The sequence below is a fragment of the Alligator mississippiensis genome, chromosome 11 (assembly GCF_030867095.1).
Source record: "Alligator mississippiensis isolate rAllMis1 chromosome 11, rAllMis1, whole genome shotgun sequence".
In the NCBI taxonomy this organism is placed as follows: domain Eukaryota; kingdom Metazoa; phylum Chordata; order Crocodylia; family Alligatoridae; genus Alligator; species Alligator mississippiensis.
In genome coordinates this window covers 58573356-58593579 of record NC_081834.1, presented here as the reverse complement: position 1 = coordinate 58593579, position 20224 = coordinate 58573356, and the positions used below count along the sequence as shown (strand labels likewise).

General features: G+C 59.3%; 2 protein-coding genes across 2 annotated transcripts; both read left to right on the top strand.

The window, feature by feature from the left end:
• Positions 1–2594: 2594 nt before the first annotated feature.
• APOM (apolipoprotein M) lies at positions 2595–4381 on the top strand. The gene is made up of 6 exons (XM_014597351.3): positions 2595–2783; positions 3011–3153; positions 3571–3644; positions 3771–3869; positions 3982–4080; positions 4274–4381. The coding sequence occupies exons 1-6, from the start codon at positions 2670–2672 to the stop codon at positions 4297–4299; spliced, it is 555 nt and encodes a 184-aa protein (XP_014452837.1). The 5' UTR covers positions 2595–2669; the 3' UTR covers positions 4300–4381.
• Positions 4382–10754: 6373 nt separating this feature from the next.
• Positions 10755–19353, top strand: LOC106738317 (uncharacterized). The gene is made up of 4 exons (XM_059714356.1): positions 10755–13090; positions 13750–13833; positions 14569–14803; positions 15116–19353. Exon 1 carries the CDS (start codon positions 12137–12139, stop codon positions 13064–13066), a length of 930 nt encoding a protein of 309 aa, XP_059570339.1. The 5' UTR covers positions 10755–12136; the 3' UTR covers positions 13067–13090; positions 13750–13833; positions 14569–14803; positions 15116–19353.
• The last annotated feature ends 871 nt before the right edge of the window (positions 19354–20224 follow it).

The window sequence follows — 20224 nt, the reverse complement described above, 5'->3', positions numbered from 1 at the left end:
CCTGCCACTCCCGGCCCCAGGACACCAGCGCAGCCCCATGCTCCCACTCACTGCCACTTCCCCCTGTCTGCCACTGCTCCCCTTCTGCCACTTCCCTGTGCCCCCTGCCCCCCCACTTGCTGCTCCGGAACCATGTCCCAGCAGCTCCTGCCATCCCAGCGCTGCCTCTGGGACCTACGTGGTGCCAGGCAGCAAAGGAGCAGGGAAATGGCTGCAAGCGGGAGCACGGAGCACAGCAGTGGCCAGGCAAGAGTGTAGGGCCTGCATCAGCGCACCGGGACTAGCGCTGGCAGGGTGGAGCGGCCGGAGTGTGGAGCCAGGCTGCCAGGGGTCTACGGAGCTGGGTGGTTTCACTGTCTCCCTCCTAATGCAGCATAGCCCAGCTCCATAAACCCCTGCCAGCCTAGGCCCTGTGCTCCTGCTTCCCTGCTGTGGGCCCTGCCGGCACTGGCCCTGGTGTACCTGTGTGGGATCTGTGCTCCCATCCAGCTGTTGCTGCACTCCGCACACCTGTTTGCTGCCCCTTCCTACCACAGCCATATCCCCACTTCCCCCACTACCCACCACCACATGGTTCCCAGCCGCAGCACCGGGACTGAAGGAACTGGCCCGGCCGGCCCCGGGGACAGGGGCAATGGCCCATGGTCCTCCCCTGCCCCCCTCCTTATCTCCCTCAATGCAGGGGGGCAGGAGCAGCCCTAGGCCAGAATCCTCAGCTAGGCGGAGGCTTCTGCCTGGGACTTGGGGAGCTGGAGGGCAGGGCTGGGCTGCGCTGGACTTGCTTCTGCAGCCTTGATCCTGTGGGAGGCTCTCCCTGGGACCTGCTGCCCCTGGCTCCTGTCATCTTTGAAAGGCTGCCAGGAGCAGATTAATACTAATTTTCTAATGTTTTGGGGGGCCCCGTGTGCCAGAAAGAATGGCCTGGCGCTGTATTCTGCCCACCCTGTCTCACTCCCAGGTACTGCTGTGCAGCAAGAACCCTGCCCTCTGGAAGGAGCCTGGGGCAAGGGGACAGTAGATTGCCTTTTTTGGGACACACTCTGCTGTCGCCTGCATGAATCAGAGCCACCGCCCTCTGGCCCCTTAGGACAGGAACAGCTCGGGTCCCTCTGGCAGGACTGGGGGTCAGGAGCTGTGGGGAGAAAAGGCAGAAGTATTGGGGAGAAGGGGATGAATAGAAGCCCCCTCCTGGGGCTTTCCCCCCAGATCTCTGCCCCTGCCCCTTGGAACTACCCCACATCATTCCACGAGGCTAGGGAGAAAAGGATCCACGGAACCCTTCCTGGCCTAGTGTTTCCTACCCGGACTCAATATAGGGCTGGACCCATTGCAGAAGCTTCTTTACTGGGAGCTTCCGCTTTACTTCCGCCCTGACTTAGCTACTTCCGGTGTGCTATTAGTGGCTCTTCCCCTGCACCCCCTCCTCCCAGGACGCCTGGGTTCTTTCCCGTCCTCCTTGCAAGACTCTTGGGTCCTCGGAAAGAGCGCCGGGGTTCATTCCCGGAGCGTGACGCATATCCGGTTCTCCCGCCGGCACCTTAAAAGGCAGCGACATAGAGCCGCTGAGGGGCCCCGGGGCTGGGGTAGCTGTTGCCCTAGTAACAAGAAACGCGTCCAAGCAATACGCATGCGCTAGCTTCGCTCCCGCCCCTGTCCCGGTAGGCTTGGCGCTGCCTACGGACAAGCCTGATCCGTTGCCGGCTTCCTCCAGTCCCGCGGGGGCTGACAGCGGTGCGTTGTTCATTGGCTGCGTTCGTGTCACAGGAGCTTGCGCGCGGGAGGACGTCGCTGGGGTTGAAAATAATATTATCAGGCTCCGCCTTAGTCTCCTAAATCAATCGACGGTGTCTCTCCCCCCCTCCCCCTTTTTTTGGGGCCTTCTTAGCTCGTTCGTACGTGCGTGCGGAAGCCTTTGCGGCCATATTTGTTATGGGCGTCACCTACATGAGCGCACCCAACAAGGTTTCACGGAGCGCTAGGCTTCGTCCGCCATCTTGGAGGAGGGCACTGCCAGGTCACAGCAAGAGCAGTGAAGCCATGTGAGCAGCCGTGTTGGATATAGTGACTCCCCTCCCCCACCTCAATGACACCCCGCAGCCCCGTCCGCCATCCTTGTTGTGGGCAACTTGTTTGTTTTTGGTAGGGTCTACCAAAATAATCATAACAAAACCCACTGGTGGTGACCTCCTGGGGATGTGTGGCTGTAGGGGCTCCCAGGCACCCAGGAGTGAGGACTCTCACTGGGCCTTCCCAAACCACAGGAGATACAGCCCTGCCCTGTGTAATTGTAGGTCTCTTTCATCAACAATCCCTCCCTTTGGGCCACCTGATTTATCCTTACTTTTATAAGGTCCCCCATAAACCCTGAGGGCCTGGAGGGACCTTGTAGGGTCCCCCACCTCCATTACTGGGGCCACGGGCCTGTCATGGTAGGCCACGTGTCCACATGGGGCGGGCGGGGGGGGGGGGGGTCTCCTAGCAACGGGTGAGCCCCATTCCCTGTTAGGATAGGGTCTCCCGAAAGGCCCTCCCCGTTGGCTGACGCCCCCTCGGACTCCCAACCCTGGCAGGTTAATGATTGTCAGGGCGTGGGAGGGGGAAAGGTCACCTGGACAGCCCGGACAGACTCACAGCGTCTGTGCAGGGGACCCCCTGCCCTGCCCCTGGCCATGTTTTGGGGTGTCTGGTCCTATCTGCTGTATCTCTATGGTGCCCTCATCAATGCCCTGTCCCCCTGCCAGCCTCCCACCCTGCTGCCCGCCAGCAGGGTAGACTGGGAACAGGTACTGGGGCTGGGGTGGGGGGGAAAGGAGCAGGTGGCTCCCTACTGGGGCGGGAGGGAATTGGGGGAGCCATTGGGGTCCCTGCCCCCAAGAGCCAGGGAGACGGGTGGGGGTCTGCGTGCCTGCTGTCCCAAGGGTGGGCACAGGGACGAGAGGGGCCCTGGGAAGTTGGGTGGGGATAGGGGTCCCCCGATGGCACTGACTCCTTTTCCTCCCCCCTCCGGCAGTACCTGGGGGTCTGGCACTTTGTGGGAGCCGCGGCCATCACCAGCCCCTCGCTAGAGAACTTTGCGAGCACGGATGGGGCCATCTTCTTGCTGGTGCCCAGCGCCCAACCTGGGCAGCTCGGCCTGCGGGCAGCGCTGCGTCTGTGAGTGTGGGGTGGGAGTGGGTATCACCCCCCCCTTTCTCTGCCGCACACACCCCCAGGCAGCCACTCGAGCACCAGCCATCCCTCCATCTCCACCCCTGCATCCACCTATACCCACACATCCAGCCCCACACATGCCCTCCATCCCACCACCCATTCCTATATAGCCGTATACATACCCCATCTGTCTACACACCCTCCATCCCTCTCTTCTGCCATCCCTATATGCCCCATCCATACCAAATCCATCCAGTCAGCCCTATACTTCCCTGTGCACACCGCATCCATCCCTTCCTCCATCCACCAGTCCACCTATTCCTATAACACAACATCCATCCATCCATTCATCCACAAACACACACACACCCCCTCCACCCATCCCTCCTCCTCGTGCTCTCTCCCTTTCTCCCCCACCAGGAAATCGGGTGTCTGCATCCAGCGATCATGGACCTACCTGCTCAAGGAGGGACACCCAGACCTGGACACTGAAGGTGAGCGATGCCTCTCATTCCTGACCTGCAGCCCCCTGCCCTCTCCACCCCTGCTGGTGCCCCTCACTTCCAACCCACAGCTCCCTGCCCCATAGGACTTGGTCTCTTCCTGCCCCCCCCTTCCAGGCCGTCCAGGGATGCGATCCTGGGTATTTGCTGGGAAGTGCCCTGACACCATCATTGTCCGAGAAACAGACCATGATTACGACCGACTCCTGCTCTATGGTAAGTGTGGAGGGAGCCCAGACACCTGGGTTATCTGGGAGAGAAATGGGGGGGTGAGGGGAGCAAGGGGGCTGGGAGCCTGGATTCTCCCTGATTCTGCCCCTCCCCCTAGGCCGCTCCCCCCAGCTTGCAAATCAGTGTTTGGAGGACTTCTGGGACCAGGCTTCCTGCCTGGGCATGGAGACATCCCTCCTCATCCCCCGGACCCATGGTAATATCTGGGGGGAAGGGGGGAGGCAGGGGTCTCCCTTGCCTGCTGCTGCCCCCCTGGTGGCTGAGTACGGAATCTCTGATGGCGGGGTAGGGGGCATTAAGGTGGTTGAGCTCAACCACCCCAGCCAGCAGAGGGCAGCAGTGAAGCCCCCCATCATTCTAAGCAGCTTCCTTCTCTCTCCCCCTCCCAGACCCCTGTGAGCTCCAGGATGCCTGATCCCAATACCCCCTGCCCCAGCAAAGAGCAAACCCCAGTTCCTGGAGCTGCCCAATAAAGGACTCGCTTTCCCTGCTGGCAATCATGGTGTCTGTGAGATGCTTATAGGGACCAGGGGGTTGCGGGTCAGGAGTGAGGTGCTGGGGCTTTGGGTCAGGAGTGAGGGGCAACAGCCAGGCTGGGAGGATAGGGGCTGCAGGTCAGGAATGAGGTGCACCAAAGGCAGGTGGATCGTTAGCAAGGGGCACTGGCAGGGCTGGGGAAGGAGAGCTGCGGGTTGGGAGTGAGGGGCACCAGAAATGGGTGGATTGTGAGTGAAGGGTACTGGCAGGGCTGCAGGGCTCCAGGTCAGGAGGGGCACTAGAGGGGCTGAGAGGGGGCAGGGTCCTGTGGCTTGGGAGTGAGAGAGACTGGCAGGGCTGCCCGGGGAGGCAGGGGGCTGTGACTTGGGAGTGAGGGGCACCAGGGCGGTGGACTGGGTATGAGATGTACCAGCAGGATGCAAGTAGGGCCAGTGGGGGCTGCGGGTTGGGAGTGAGGGGCACTGGCTGGGGATGCAGAGGGCTGCAGGTCAGAAGTGTGGGGCACCAGGTGACAACAATGCCATCTTTAGGTTTTTCCTTTTTATTTAAATAAACCACAGGTTGGTTGAATAGAAAAACACCCCTAGGTATCTCCCCAGCCCCCCCCCCCCCCCAACCAGTACCAGGTCAGATCCAGGTCTTGCCCCTGGCTGGGGCTAAAGACAGAGGCTCTGGTATTCCCCCCCACCCCCTTTGGCCCCTTCACATCAGACAGACCCAGGAGATCCTGGGGGAATACTACCCCCTTCACTCCCCACTGGTCTAGGACCCCCCCCCCAGAGAAGGCACTGGGATTGAGGGGGGTGGACACAGGCTAGGAAGCCCCCCCAACCTTGGAGACCTCCCAGGAGCATCTGTGGCCCTCTCCCCTCTGCTGGGTTCTAGATCAGGTGGGTTCTAGGTACCTTGCATAGAGCAGGGAGGGGAAGGGGGATGGGTTCTCGATTGTCTTGGCGCACATGGAGGATCTGGTCCACAGCAGTGGCAATGAGGTTGGCTGGAGGTTGGACAGAGAGATGGGTGCTGTTCTAGAGCCAGAGCAGGCAATGTTCTAGCTCAGCCAGTGAGACTGGGCCTTCCTAGAGCCAGCTGTGATGTTCCAGATTAGGCAGGGAGCTGGCACCAGTCTAGAGGCAGAGGAAGACAATATTCTAGATCAACCAGTGATGCTGGGCCTGTCTAGAGCCAGCCGAGTCGTTCTACGTTGGATGGAGCGCTTGGGTTGATGAGTAGATCAGACAGTAAGGCTCAGTCTTTCTACAGCTAGTTCCAATGTGCTAGATTAGACAGAGAGATCCAACCATCCCATAACTGGGGGTGAGCATGTTCTAGATTACACAGGTTGATTGAGCCACTCTCGAACCAGCTGCAATGATCCCGATGTGGAGAAATAAAACTATCCTGGAGCCAGAGGAAAACAGTGTTCTAGATGAGGCAGCAAGGCTGGAGCTTTCCAGCACTGGCTGTGGTGTTCTAGATCCCACAGGGAGTTCAGACCATTCAAGACTGGAGGAAGATTGTGTTCTAGAGCAGACAGGGAGACTAGCCCTTTCTAGAGCCAGTGGGGGTGTTCTAGATCAGACCAGGTGATCGCACCTTTCTAGAGCCCGAGAAAGACAATGCTGCAGATCAGTCAGCAAGGCCGGGCCTTTCTAGAGCTTCATATGTTCTAGACCCAGTGGCCATAATGTGCTGTTTTAGAGCCAGAGGAAGATGGTCTAAATCAGACAGTGAGGTGGGGAACTTTCTAGAGCCAGCTGCAATGTTCTAGATTGGAGTGAGGAATCAGACCATTCTAGAGCCAGAGGTGCCATTCTATATTGGTTGGCAAAAATGGGCTATTCTGCAACTGATGTTTTAGATTGGCCAGAGAGTGTCCAGGGGCATCAGTGGGCGACTCTAGACCTCACGTGAGGAAAGGGCACCTGGTTCCAGACCCTATCAGGAGGTTCCTTGAATCCTGAGGCAAGTTTCTAGAGCACGGCACTGTTTTAGAGCAGTTCTGAGGAGACATAGCTTATCTCTGGCTCCCGACAGGGCTCGTCCCAGAAGTGCCGGTGTCTGGATCCCATGACACAGCCTCCATCTAATAGGGAACTGAATCTGGGCTCCCACCATGGTGAGTTCTGGATCCCAGGTCTAGAATGGGAGGCTCCCACCTGAGTCCCAGTGGCTCATGCTCTAGACGTCAGCTGCTGGAAGCCAGTGGCAGATTGTAGATCATCTCCACTGGCTGCCTTAGGCAGCTCTAGAATGTCCTCTCCTCAGCTCAGTCTGGATCACGGGTGCATCAGGCACGAGCAAGGACTCTCCTTCCTATCATGGCCCAGCCTTGATGAGAGAGCTGGGCTGTTCCAGGCATCACTATGACAACAGAGAGGGATCATGGGTGCATCAGGCATAGGCAAGACATGTCCTTCCTATCACAGCCCAGCCTTGGTGAGGGGCAAGCTGTTCTAGAGATCACCATGGCAACAGAGAGGGACATGCATTCTGGACCCTTGAGGCTCTTTTTGAAGCAGGGAGTGGATCTTTTGGATGACAGATGGGCAGGGCCGCTGGTTCTTAGTGCTGTAGGGGGGAGTCCCTGGATGACGTCCATCTTGGCTCGACAGAGATCTCCATCCATCCAGGGTGACAGCAGGTGAAGCTTGGGTTCTAGGTCATTCAACACCAAGAGGGGCGAGACACCTATGTTCTGCATCACAGCATGGTCCCAGATAGGACCAGAGGGCTCCTGACCTCAGGGGCACTTCCCATGGGTGGGTCCTGAGGCTGTAGGGAAGGGCAAAGCCTTTGGGGGGGATGAGAGGGTGGAGGGCAACGTTCTAGGTAACTCAAGGAACATGTTCTAGGTACACCGAGGCAATGTGGTTTCAGTGAAGGGCTCAGATTCTAGGTCACGCTACCTCATAGGCAGGTCTCATCTGAGGGGTGGGGGGAGAGGGCTGCTGGTGTGTTGGGAGGTTATTGCTAGATACAGCCACCATTCTAGGGGTAGCCCCGCCCACCTTTTCCAGCCTCAGATCTCTTCTGCCGCCCCCTTCCCATGATTCCTCTGGTCCCCAGTGGGGTTCCTTGCCCTGATTCTAGAACCTGGACACCTGGGTTCTTCCTTGGCTCAGGGGTGGGGATAGGGGGCCCAGACACCTGGGTTCTCTCTGGAAGCCACCCTCCTCTGGGAGGGGAATGGGGCTCAGGGATAAGAGCTGGGAGCTTGGACGCCTGGGTTCTCCCCCCATTCTGGGAGGGGACTGGGAGTTGTGGGGCAGGGTGAGAGCAGTGGGAGCCTGGATACCTGGGTTCTCCCTAGCTCCGGGAGAGGGAGCAAGGGGCCGGATACCTGGGTTCTCTGTGCCACCCCTAAGGGTCCTGTCCCCACCTCAGTGGATATGGTTCAGGACTGAACCACATCTTAGTGGTTCCAATACCTCACTCCAGCACCCCCTGGAGGAGAGGGGTGGGGATAAAGCCCCCTGCCCCACTCCCAGCTGCCCCCTTCCAGGAATTAAGAGTGCAGGGGGCAGCTCCCAGAACCAGTGTCTGGCTGTCTGGCTATCAGTCCATTGTCTCCCCTGCACCCTCGCCCACTGACTCCCCCTCAGCCTCTAGGGCCCCTTCATCGTCTTCCCTGTCCCCTGGGGCCGCCCGGAGGCTGACGCTTAGGACAAAGGTCTGGAGGAGTCCATAGAGGCAGGCAAAGGGCAGCAGGTACTCATGGACCAGCCACAGGGCTGCGTAGAGGCCTGAGGCCGTGACCAGGAAGCAGGCCAGGCCGTGGAGCCAGACTCCCAGGACTCCCCGGAGACCCAGGACATCCAGGGCCAGGCGGAAAGCAGGCGCTGAGGCGCAGAGCAAGGTGACCACCCCTAGGTCAAAGAGGTGCCGGGTGAAATTAAAGCAAATCTGGAAGTGCTCAGGGGGTGCTGGAGGCTGCCGGGGGGCTGCAAGACCCTCCCCTTCCCCCCTTGGTGCCCCCCAGCCAACCAGAGCCAGGAGGCGCTGGGTACCTGCCCATCGTGGCCTTGTGGGGTCCCCTGCCAGTATCCCATCCCCTCCTACCTCCCACCCTGGTTTTGGGGGGCTCTGCTGGTCTTGGGGGGCTCCCCGCCTCCAACGGAAGCTGGGGAGCCAGGCTCGAAGCCGGCCCAGAACCATAGAGGAAAAGAGGGGTGGAAATACTCTATATAGGCAGGCCTGGCAGGTATGACCACCCTCCCCGTATGGCCAGGGATGGCCACTGCAGGCAGCCGTAGTTGCCTGGTGTAGATACAAGAGTCTCTTGATCTCCCTGCCAAATTAATCTCCTGGCCTCCTCAGGTCACAGGTGCCAGAAGGGGCCTTCCAAAGTCTGGGGATTGGGACCCCTGGAGGTCTATGCAGAAGTGGATAATGTCTGGTTCTATAGGCAGTCCTAGTAGATACAACCTGGTGCATCCGTGTGGCTGGGAATGGTCACTGCAGGCAGCTGTAGACTCCTTGAGTAGATAGAAGAGTCTCTTGCACCCCCAAAATTAATCTCCTGGCCTCCTTAGGTTACGGGGTGCTAAAGGAACTCTGAATCCAGACCCCTCTCACAGTCTTAGGGGCACCTTGCTCAGGAGGGTAGTTCAGGGGCCCCCAAAGTCTGGATTCTGAGGCGCAGGGGGGAAGCTGCGGTCCACTGATGTCTAGAAGGACGCTGGACAGGAAGTGGGTGGAGCCTGGTTCTACAGGCAGGCCCGTGTGGTCAGGGATGGTCACTGCAGGCAGCTGTAGCCTCTGAGTAAACCCAAGAGTTTCTCGCCCCTCAAATTACCCTCTCCGGCCTCTTCCGGCAGCTTCAGGCACTAGTAAGAATCTCAGCGTCTCCCCCCCAAAATCTCCCAGCAGCCTCTGGAAGCAGGAAAAGGCCGTGGTGACTCCCTTCCTCTGATGGGAGTGGGGAAGGGCCACAAAATCCAGGCTGATCCGGGCTCAGGTCCTCAGCTCAAGGCATCCCCTGAAAGGAATGAGACCCCTGTTACAGATGAGGGGTCCCCCTGGATAATCCCCCACAGGAGACCCCAAAATTGGGCTACAGCTGGGGAGACCTTCAGGGGTGACTGGTAGCGCCAGCCCAACTCAACCCCCGTTGGTGAGGGGAGAGCTGGGGTTGGGGCATCCTGAAACAAGAGGGTGGGGTTATCTGGGGACAGGTCCTTTCCCAAATGACCCCCCTCAGGCAACCCAGGGGGAAACGCAAAGTACAGCCCACCCACAGATCTCTGGGCTTGAGTTCAAATCCACAGGGTCAGAAGAAGGGATTGATGGGACCTCTGGAGGTCATGTCTGGGCTGGGAAACACTCGGAGAACCTAGGTGTCCAGGATGGACGTGGGTGCATGCACACACACACACACACACACAACCTGCACATGTGCACACAACCCCCCTCCCCCCCCGGCATCTGGGACATGGAAACACACATATGCCAAGAACCCAGGTGTCCAGTACATACAAAAACCCGCGCACACACAACCCTTGCAAGCATCCTGCACACACACACACACAGCCCAGACAGCCAAGCCCCACACTCACACAGAGCACTGCCCCCCTCCACAGCCACACACACGTACGCCCGGTGTCCAAGAGAGACGGACATACACCGGCACACACAGACCCCAGGCATCCAGGCCCTACACTCACACGTACACCCCCCCATACCCGCTGCACCCCCAGGCCTCTCGGACAGACGCGCACGCACGCAAAGAACCCAGGTCTCGGCCCCCCCGCAACCAGCACACGCAGCGCAAATGTCACACACACACACACACACACACACACACACACACACACACACGCGTGCGCGCGTCTGGGACAGCGCACACAGCACCCCGGGGCGGGCGGGGCGGGAGGCGCGGGGCGAGCCGGGCCCAGCACACGCCCTGGCGGGGAATTTCCTGCCCGGCCCCTCCGGCCTGGGTGGGGGGGGGGGTCCCCTGCCCCCAAACCCGGGCCCCAAGACCCCCCTTCCTAGAGGGCCGCACGCGGCAAGGCCCCCTTCCCCGACACCCCGCAAGTGCTCCCCCCACTTCCCGGGGCCGGGCGGGGGGGGGACCCGACTCGAGCCAGCCAGGCCCGAGCACCCCCACACCCGGCCCGGCGACCCAGGTGCCCCCTGACCTGGCCGCCCGGGGGGGCTGCAGCCCGGCCCCGCGGGTCCGTCCGTGCCCGACCCAGGGCGCGATCCCGGCCCGAGACAGGAAGGACCGGATTGGAAACCCCGGCGGGGGGGAGGGGCGGGGCCGGACACCGGGCTTGGGGGGGCGGGGCCGGATCGCTGGGCTACGGGGGCGCCGCAGCCGCAGCCCCTGGACGAGACCCCACAGCAACAACGCGCCGCCCGCCGGCCCCCGCCCTCGCCCCCTCCCCCACCCGGCTCCTGTTGGAGCTAACGAGAAACATCCCAGCCCCCGCTTTGACCACTTCCAAAATGGCGCCGTGCTGGCTTCACGCCTTGGAGAAGCGCCAACATGCGTTTCCCTCAACAAAGATGGCGGAGAGGTCGCTCGCCTCGGCCGAGCCCTGCCCCAGGCTGCTGCTCAGGGAAGCCCGTCCCGTCCCGTCGCGGAGCGGCCCCCGCGGAGCAGCGCGGCTGAGGGCTGGCGGGCACCTCCAGGAGCCCGTGTCCGCACTCTCTCACGGATCCGAGGGCTCTTGGCTGCGGGAACAACTTGGGCCGCGCCTGCACGGGGCAGCGCTGGGGCAGCGGGGCCAAGGGTCTGCCGCCCCCGGGGAAGGGGCACGGCGCCGCCGAGAGACCTGCGCCCCGAGGCAGGCGCAGCTGCGGAAGCGGGGAGGCTGCCGGCGGGCAGCGCGTGCGCGGGAGGCGCCCCGACGCCCTGAAGCTCTTCTGCCAGGCGGGCGAAGCCCCGTCCCTGGGCTGCGATAGACCCGGGCGCGCGGACATCGCTGCGGTTCCCGTCGGGGAGGCTGCCCGCTGGCACTGCGGGGCGGGGCAGGGCACAGCTGTCCCACGACCCCGACGGCTCCAGCTGCTCTGCAGTCGGGCAACCCCATGTGTGAGCGAGCGATGGGACCAGAGCCCGGAAGTGCTGCCAGAGCCACCCCTAGGGCACAGGGATCGAGGCAGCCGTGCTTTTGCGGGGCCCACGGAGCTGGGCAGAGCGGCCGCAGCCCGCCCCACAGGGCGCGCCTGGAGCTCAGCCCCGCGCCGCGGAAGAAGCACGGAGCCCCCCGCTTTGCAGGCGTACCACAGCCCCACAGCAAGTTTTGTCCAAGACACTACCAACTTTCTACAGAAACTTAAAAGCATAGACCACCCACCCAGCAACACCCTCCTAGCCACCATGGACGTTACCAGCCTATACACCAACAGCCCACACCAGGATGGCATTCAAGCCTGCCGTACATATCTACAGGAACAAGATTACAACTCAGAATACAGACCCAAAGATATTACTGTCCTTATACACTTCATCCTCACACACAACAATTTCACTTTTAATAACCAACACTTCCTCCAGACGATGGGAACAGCTATAGGCACTAAAATGCCCCACAGTATGCCAACCCTTTTATGAGCCACCTGGAAGAAGACTTCCTCAAGAACTGCACCATCAAACCCTTGCTATACTTATCAATGACATCTTCATCATTTGGACTGAAAACCTGCAATCTCTGATTGAGTTCCACCAGAAATTCAGCAATCCCCATCCCCCCATCCGACTTTCTCTAGAATACTCCAGCACCAACATCTCCTTTCTAGACACGATGGTCAGTATCCAGAAGGGTAAAATACAGACCACAGTATACAAGAAACCCACAGACCAACATACATATCTGCACAGAACCAGCAATCACCCGAAACACACCAAAAAACCTGTGATATACAGCCAAGCCCTCAGATCCCACCGCATCTGTACTGAAGAGCACACCCGGGATCGCCACCTCACCAATCTTAAAAAGGCTTTCACCCAGCAAGGACACTCCTCCAGAGAGAGAGATCGCACGTTTGAAAGAGCCACCCGGATACCACGTGAAGAATTACTGCAGTACAGAAGAAACCCCCCCACAAATCGCACACCACTGGTTATGACATATCACCCCTCCCTTGAACCCGTACAGAAAATCCTCAAACAACTGCAACCCATACTAGAAAGAGACCCAATTCTTAAAGAGATCTTCCCAGAGCCGCCCATCCTAGCCTTCAAACTAGCACCGAACCTCGCCAACCTCATCACCAGAAGCAAACTTCCTCAAGCCCAGACCACACCAAAAGGATCCAGACCGTGCCAGGACAAGAAATGCAAAACCTGCCAACACATCTCCACCACCCCCACTATTACTACACCCCACAACAGAGCCATCAGCATCCCTGGATCTTACAGCTGCACCTCCAGAAATGTGATATATCTCATCCAATGCACCAAATGCCCTGATGGAAAATACGTGGGGAGTCCAGACAACAACTGCGCACCAGAACGAACGCACACCGGAAATCCATCAAAGGCAGGAATACCCAATCACTGGTGGGGGCACATTTCTAACAAGAAAACCACTCTCTCTCCAATCTTGCAGTCCCGATCCTCAAAGGAAACGTACACAACACTTCCCACAGACGAGCCTGTGAACTCCACTTCATCAGCCTCCTGGATACTGAATATCATGGACTATAGAAATTGGATTGATGACACATTATAACCTGCCTGACATCTGACTCCCCAGGTATCTCTCCACTTTCATCCCCCTTCTGTCTCTCTCTCTCCGCCCCCCCCCCCCCCCCCCCCCCGCCTGTCTCTCACCCATTGACTCCTCAGTCTACATTTTCACTGACTACCTGTCTTGTGTGCAGACAGGCCCAGCCTCTGGCTCCTTCACTTTTCATTCCATCCAGGAAGAGCGCACAACAACTGCTGAAACTTCCTTAGCCTGACAAAGGGTTTTTGAACCCGAAAGCTTGCTTAATAATTATTTTCCAACTATTTGGGTTGGTCTAATAAAAGAGATCAGATTCACCCAAGGAACCTTGTCTGCCTGTGTCCTTAGACCAACATGGCTACAACCTACATGCCTGTACCACAGCCCCACGCAGTGTTAAGGGGACCCCACACAGGTTGATTTGCTGTGGGCCCTGCACCCCCCTAGGGTCAGCTCCGCTGCCGAGATCGGAGTGCAGACACGTGCCTGGAGACAGTGGGTCTGGGAGGGACGGGGCAGGTCCACCTCCCTGGCTGGGAGTCCCCTTACAGCTGGAGTCGCTTGCTCTGTGGCTCAGACCTGTGGGAAGTGCTCTCACAGCCTCACTCTGTGCAGGGAGGATTTTACTGCAGGGCACAAACCGAGGGACCCAGACCAGGCACCAGAGCCATTTCCTGTCTTTGCAGGAGCGAATCCAGAGCCTGAGGAAGCAGAGAGAGGAGCTGCAGGGGCTGAAATGTGCATGGGAGCAGGAGAGTAAAGAGCTCCTGGTAGGTGCCCGGCGCAGGGAGGGCAGCAGTGGTAGCAGGGTGGGGGTCTCCGCTGCTCTGTGCCTGTGGAGTTCGGAGGAGAGGAAAGATTTTCAGGGCTGAGGCAGCAAAAGGGTTTGGGTTGGGGTAGATGCTGCAGGGTCGACTCCACTCTCACTTCCCTCGTGTAAACCAGGAGTGGAGGCACTGAAATCGGGAGGATCCTGAAGGTTTAGACTGAGGTAAGGACAGCAGCATCCGGTCCTGCTGCCAACTGCTGCCCACGCACTGCCCATCAATGTAACTGCATCCCATGCACTGGACTCAATGAGGTTAGGCTGGGGTGTAAGAGGTTTCTGCTGGTGATGGGGTCAGGCCTGGAGAGGTCTCTGGGCATCCCTCGGGGTCAGGCAGGGTCCTTGGCTGAGAGAAAGCTTAATGAGGATTCATGGATGAGTTGGGGCAGTCAAGTAGCCCCTTGACCACAAACAATTCATTATGAATGAGTTTGAGACAGTGCTGCTCGGTCAGTCCTGCCTTGCAAAGCCCTGGCACGTGGCATCTCCACTGCAGCCAGAGAGCTCCCCTCGCAGATGTGCAGGAGTCACATCCCCCCAGAAACACCCTGAGCTGGGCCTTATAGGGCTGGAATGAGGCACCCTGTGCAACCCCAAAAAGACATGGTGCCATCTCCCCTGACCCTGCTCTATTTCTGTTGTTGCCTTGCCCTGCCCTGTGTCTTCCTGCCCATCTCAGAGGCAGACGGAGCTGGAGAGACAGCTGGTGTTGTCCGAGTGTGAGTGAGGGGCTGCACTAGCTCCTGGATGAACACAAGTGCCTCTTGATGGCCTGGCTGGGAGAGCTGGGCTTGGAGATTGTGAGGAGGAGGGAGGAAAATGCCACTGGCCTGTGCAAGGACACTGCCCGCCTGAGCGCCCTGATCACGGAGCTGGAAGGGAAGTGTCAGCAGCCAGCGCCTGAGCTCCTGCAGGTGAGACTGGGTCAGATGTGCCCCAGTGCCCCGCCCAGACAGGTGATGGCTTCTGAGTCCCAGGGAGCTCCTACGTTGATGCAGGATAGGGGGTGCATCAGGATGCATGCATGCAAGGCCTCCTGCACTAGAGCTGGAAAAAGACAGGGGTTGGGGCAGTTTGGGAGGCAGAGCAGAGCAGTGAAAGGCTGCTCCTGTCCTAGTCCCAGCACAGAGGAGCGGGTGTGAGAGGGGTTGTGCTTCTGGTAGCACAAGGACGGGCTGGGCTGGGTTGTGGCAGTGACTCTCTGTTCTGTTTCTTGTCCCCTCCAGGGTGTCAGAAGCACTGTGAGCAGGTACGTTTGGGTTTAATTTCATCCCTCCTGATGCATTGGCCAGGACTAGGCTGCGGCCTCAGCTGCCAGCTCTCGCCTGTGGAGCAGTCTCTGCTCTGGATCCAGCCTCCACCATCCCTGTGGCCCTCAGGATGCTGCTGCCACCCTGTGACCCAGCTTGGGCAAGGGATTGCCCCACAGTCCTGAGCTGAATAAGCCCCTCCTGGTGGCCTGGATGGGATCTGGCCTCTGTAATGGCTGCAAGTCTGTCCCATGAAGGGCTTTGGGGTTTGTGGGGAGGGAACCAAATGTTTTACCCCAAGCCCCAGTGGGATAGGGTCAGTGGTCAGAGACCTCACCAGTGACCAGGCCCCTTGGAGACTGGGAATGAGACTGAGGGCAGCTGGGCCTGGAGAATGGGCCCCTCTTAGTCCAGGAGCAGCCCCTCCATGCCTCAGAGAGGCCTGTGGTCAGGCCACGTTAAGGGGGCTCACTCAGGCTGCCACTCCCTGGCCTGCATTTTCTCTGTGGATGGGCCAAAGCCAGGGCCTGTTAGGGGTGTGAACATCTCCAACCCCTGCACAGTCCCACTGGTACAAGCCATACAGGAAACAGCGCTGCTTTGTTGGTGTGAGCTGTGGCCGCACAAGAAGGGTTTGCTGCCTGAGCTCTGCTGGAGCAACTCAGATTGAAACCTGAGTACAAACATCACCTTCCTGCCCCACAGGGCTGGGAGCCAGCAGGCTGTGCAGCCCCCAACTGGCCTGTCAGAGGCCCTACCCTGTGGCCTGAGCTCCTACCCATTTCCTCTTGTGGCCTTGTGGATGTGGGAACTTGGGGCTGAGGATTGAGAAGAATAATTGCTCTGTGTCTCTCTACCTCTCTGCAGGGCTGAGGAGGTGATGCCTCTGCATCCAGCCCCCACGTTCCCTGGGCAGGACAGGAGAATTGGGGAGAGCAAGCCGCAGGAGGCTCTGATGAGATTCCTGGGTATGGGGCACTTCCAGGGCTGCTGTCTCATTGTACTGGGGCAGAGGCAGGGGAAGGGGGAGAGGGTCCTGCAGGGGAAGCTGTGTTGGAGGAGAGCCCCAACAAGTGCATCCCCAGTGTGGCAGAAGGGTGAGTCCTTCGGGAGAGTCTTGGCTGGTCAGATGTGAGACATTACCACAGATGGATTCAGGGCCAGATCCTCAGTGCCCCAGGCCTCCAGGGAGGATGTCTAATTGAGCCCAGCTGAGCCCCGGGGACTCAGGCAGTTTGTGCATTAGTTTCCAGCTTCAGCAGCTCTCTAGGGGAATGGCAGCACCTGGAAGAGCTCTGGGACTCCTCCTTACCAGTGCCAATGTTAAATCAAGACCCCAGTGGCGACTACTGTGTGGCAGTCAGAGCATTGCCCATCCTTGTCAGTGGTGAGACAGGGCAGAGCTAGGCTCTGTGGGGAGGAGGCCTGGAGCGGATATAGAGCTGTTGCTAAACAGCCAGGTCTGTACCTGTCACTGTGAGATGTCAGCAGCTGGAGACTCAAATGCCCAGACACATGGAGGGGCCAAGTGGGGGCTGCTGAGAAGGGGAGGCTGAGAACCGAGACCCCAAACATCAGGGCAGGGAAGAGGAACAGTTGCACAGTGACACCAAACCCCACAGTGCTGCTGGATGTGACACTGGGATTTCCTCACCCAGACAGACCAGGGCCCCCTCTTCTGGGCCAGGCTGCTGAGGATTGAGCTGCCCTGGGGACCCCCACTCTGGGACTCCCTGTGTTGGGAATGGCTCAGTTCTCCATCAGCTGCCGCAGGGATCAGAGACCAAACACTGCAGCACTGACTCTTATCTTGCCCCAGCTCCTGGGCAGTTTCAGGCGTTTGGGTAAGTAAGGACAGCAGGATTTGTCCCAGTGTCTGCACTGGGTCATGCTGCAGTGACTCTGCTGTGTGAATTATCACCTCTCTCTTTGCTGCTTGATTCCAGAGTTCAGAAGAGCCCGAGGACACACAGGTGAGTGACCCTGACCCCATATCAGTGACCCCAGAGCCCTCCTTGGAGAACTTTGCTTGCTACAGCCACTGCTCCCACCATCCTGGTGACCTGAAGGTGGGCTTTGTGACCAGCAAGATTCAGTGCATCCCTGCTGCATTCACCCCTCACTGCTCCCAGCCCAGCACACTCTGTACGCCCTGGGCCCTGGACAGGGCTGGTCTCTGAGCCATGTGAGATCCCAGGCCCAGGGTGTTTTGGGATTCTCAGTCGATCTCCCTGGCACTGAGCCTTGTGCAGCAGCTTCTTCTGCTACGGTTGGTCTATTCTGTCCATGCAGTGCCCACACGCTTCCCAGAGCCCAGCAAGTGTCCTGGGCCTGCCTTGGGAGACCTGTGCCTGGGTCTGGGAAGATCGATAGGTCCATCCTTAAGGGGCTTTGATGCCCCAGGTCAGCAATGTGGGGTGGGTGAACCCTGCTCTTGTGAATGGGGCAGGCTCTGCAGGGAGACCTGGTGTTTCCCGCTCTTCACTGTGCAATACTTGGAGGGCAGAAGACCACTGTCCCAGCAGTGCCCCTGGTCTTGTCTGCATGGGGTGTTCTTGGCCCAGTGCATGACTCCAGTGCAAACCCCTGGAACAGATGCACTGCCTGGGAGTGAATGGAGATTTGCCCCTGGGGCAGCTGAGCCCACGGAGAGGGGGCAGTCAGTGGGGAAATGCCCCTAGCCCCCTCAGTAACCCGCACTCAGCAGTGGGCTCTTGTGCTTGGTTCCAGTTGTCTGGGCTGGCTCGAAAGAAGTGAGCACAGCCCAGATGCATGACCCTGCCCGGGGCTCTGTGGAGCGAGCAGTTGGCTCTGCCAGGGCTGCCCTGGCTGCAGAGCCAGCAGCACTTGGCAGACTGCAGCCAGAGGATCAGAGACAGGGCTCCTTTTATTAGACCAACTATTTATTTGGTGTAATAAAAGATATTGGATTTACCCCCAAGACCTTGTCTACCCATGTCCTTGGACCAACATGGCTACAACCAACACCCCCAAGGATGGAGAAACATTTGGCTTCCCAGACCTGAGCAGAGAAAAGGCGCCCCTTGCCGAGGGGCTGGGGTGAGCTGGGGTTCGGCCGAGGGCAGCAACCACAGGGACCTTGGTTTTGCTTTTCCAGACTGGAGGCAGGAGCCACAGTTGTGCCTCTCCCAGAACAGCCGTAGGAAGGAGTGGGGTTACAAGCATCTGTCTCTGACCCTGCTCTTGTAGCCACCCTGGGACTGAGGCCAGTCTCACAAGGGAGGTGGCCTGCAACTGGGCCCCCTGTTCCCCCACAGCCCGGCCCCCATCCACTCCTCAGCCCCGGGAGCAGGGCCTGCCTCTCCCCTGTCAGGCCCCAACTCCAGCTCCCCAAAACGAGCACCTGCCCCGACACACAGACCCCATGCAGGCAGCCCTGGGTTGGGCCGCGCTTGCTGCCTCGTTCAGGGCAGGAAACCCCCATGGCCCAGACCCGCATGCAGGGGTGGCCGTGTGGACAGGCTCCACTTGCAGCCAAGCTGCCTGCCCCAGTGAGGTGTGGGGGGTGCAGGGTGGGCAGCGGGGCTAGCCCCAGTCCTGGCCCTGCCTGCAGGTCCTCCTGGGCACAGCAGAGGTGGCTCCTGTGTGAGCACCTGGGGCACAGGAGCAGCAGCTCCTCTGCCCTTATGTGGGGGCAGGTATGTGGGCTGGGGGCACTTAGGGAGTTGGGGAGATCGGGGGGTGGGGGTGCTGCTGGCCCAGCTCACCCAAGCTCCCTCCAGCACAAGGAATTGTCCCCCCTGCCCTAGACACTCCCTGACTGCAGGGACGGTGGGCTGGGCAGAGGTTTCTTGTATCCAGATGAGTGGCAGCAAGCAGAAGTGGTTGGGGTTGTGGGAAGGGTTTTGCTCATGTGGGGCTTGGCAGGAGGCCAGGCTCAGCCACATGTGAACAGCCGCTTCTTTGGACAGCACTTACTAGGAAACTGGGACCCAGAGGGTTCTCTTGGCAGAGCTTCAGGGCCTGGCGTGTGCTTGCGGGGCCTTTGCTTGGCACCTGTCCTGGGGACAGTGGGTCTTGCCTTGGCACAGGGGAAAGCCCAGAGGTGAAGCTCATTCCTCTCCCTGGCCGGGGATTCCAAACCCATTTAATAGATTCATAGACTGTAAGGCTGGAAGGGACCTCGGAAGATCATCGGGTCTAGCTCCCTGCACAAGGCACTCTGGAGCCAGGGGCGCCATTCACGGGGGAGGGAGGACAGCAACTCTCCCAGGGGGGGAAGGACAGGGAGATGAGCAGGGTCAAGGGAGGGGGAGCATGGAGGACCCACCTTCCAAGCGAAGGAACTGCTTCTTTCAGCCTGGTCCTGAAAAGCACAAGCATGAGGAGGCCCCTGGAGCCCGGCCATTGCTCTGCTGGATGCTGAGGCCACAGAGCGTGACCCTAAGGAAGGGCAGTTACCACTGTATAGGGAAGGGCCCAGGAGGGGAGTGGGTGCAGAAACTCCTCAGTATCACAGCCGAGGGGCTGGGCTCCTCCAAAGGCTGCTTGGAAGGAGACACTGCTCTGGGATGAGGCCATGGGATAGGACAGCCATGACCAGGAGGAGCAGGGCCAGCGCCTGCCCACTCTGCTGAGTTGGCACATGTTTAAAAAAAATCTGGATTTTTTTTGCTTGGATCACTTGATCCCAGCTGACTTCCTGCCTATGGTGAGGGGGGGGGGAGGGGGGGGGCTGGACTTGATGATCTTATGAGGTCCCTTCCAGCCCTTACTGTCTATTCATCTATGACTCCCAGCTGGCTGGTGAAGGCCAGGGTACTGGGACACTGGTAGAACAGCTCACTGGAGAGCAGGACCTGCAGCTCAGCCACTCGCTGCTATGTGAGCTGACACACACACAGTGGCTCTCAACCAAGGTGCCATGGCAGGTGTTGGGGGTGCCACACCGTGTTAATGTTCTTACGTATGCAGATACGAATTGCAAGATTAACCCAGAGTTTTCAGCTAGAAATCCAGTGTTCAGATTCATAGGTGTTAGGGTCCGAAGGGACTTCAGTACATCATTGAGTCCAACCCCCTGCCCTGGGCAGGAAAGAGCGCTGGAGTTAGATGACCGCAGTC

Excerpts from the sequence above, each read along its gene's own strand:
- APOM (XM_014597351.3), top strand. The coding sequence starts at position 2,670 with ATGTTTTGGGGTGTCTGGTCCTATCTGCTGTATCTCTATGGTGCCCTC. Across the intron at positions 3,154-3,570 it reads CTGCGGGCAGCGCTGCGTCT|GAAATCGGGTGTCTGCATCC; the intron begins GTGAGTGTGGGG and ends CTCCCCCACCAG. Across the intron at positions 4,081-4,273 it reads CCTCATCCCCCGGACCCATG|ACCCCTGTGAGCTCCAGGAT; the intron begins GTAATATCTGGG and ends TCCCCCTCCCAG.
- LOC106738317 (XM_059714356.1), top strand. The coding sequence starts at position 12,137 with ATGGTCAGTATCCAGAAGGGTAAAATACAGACCACAGTATACAAGAAA.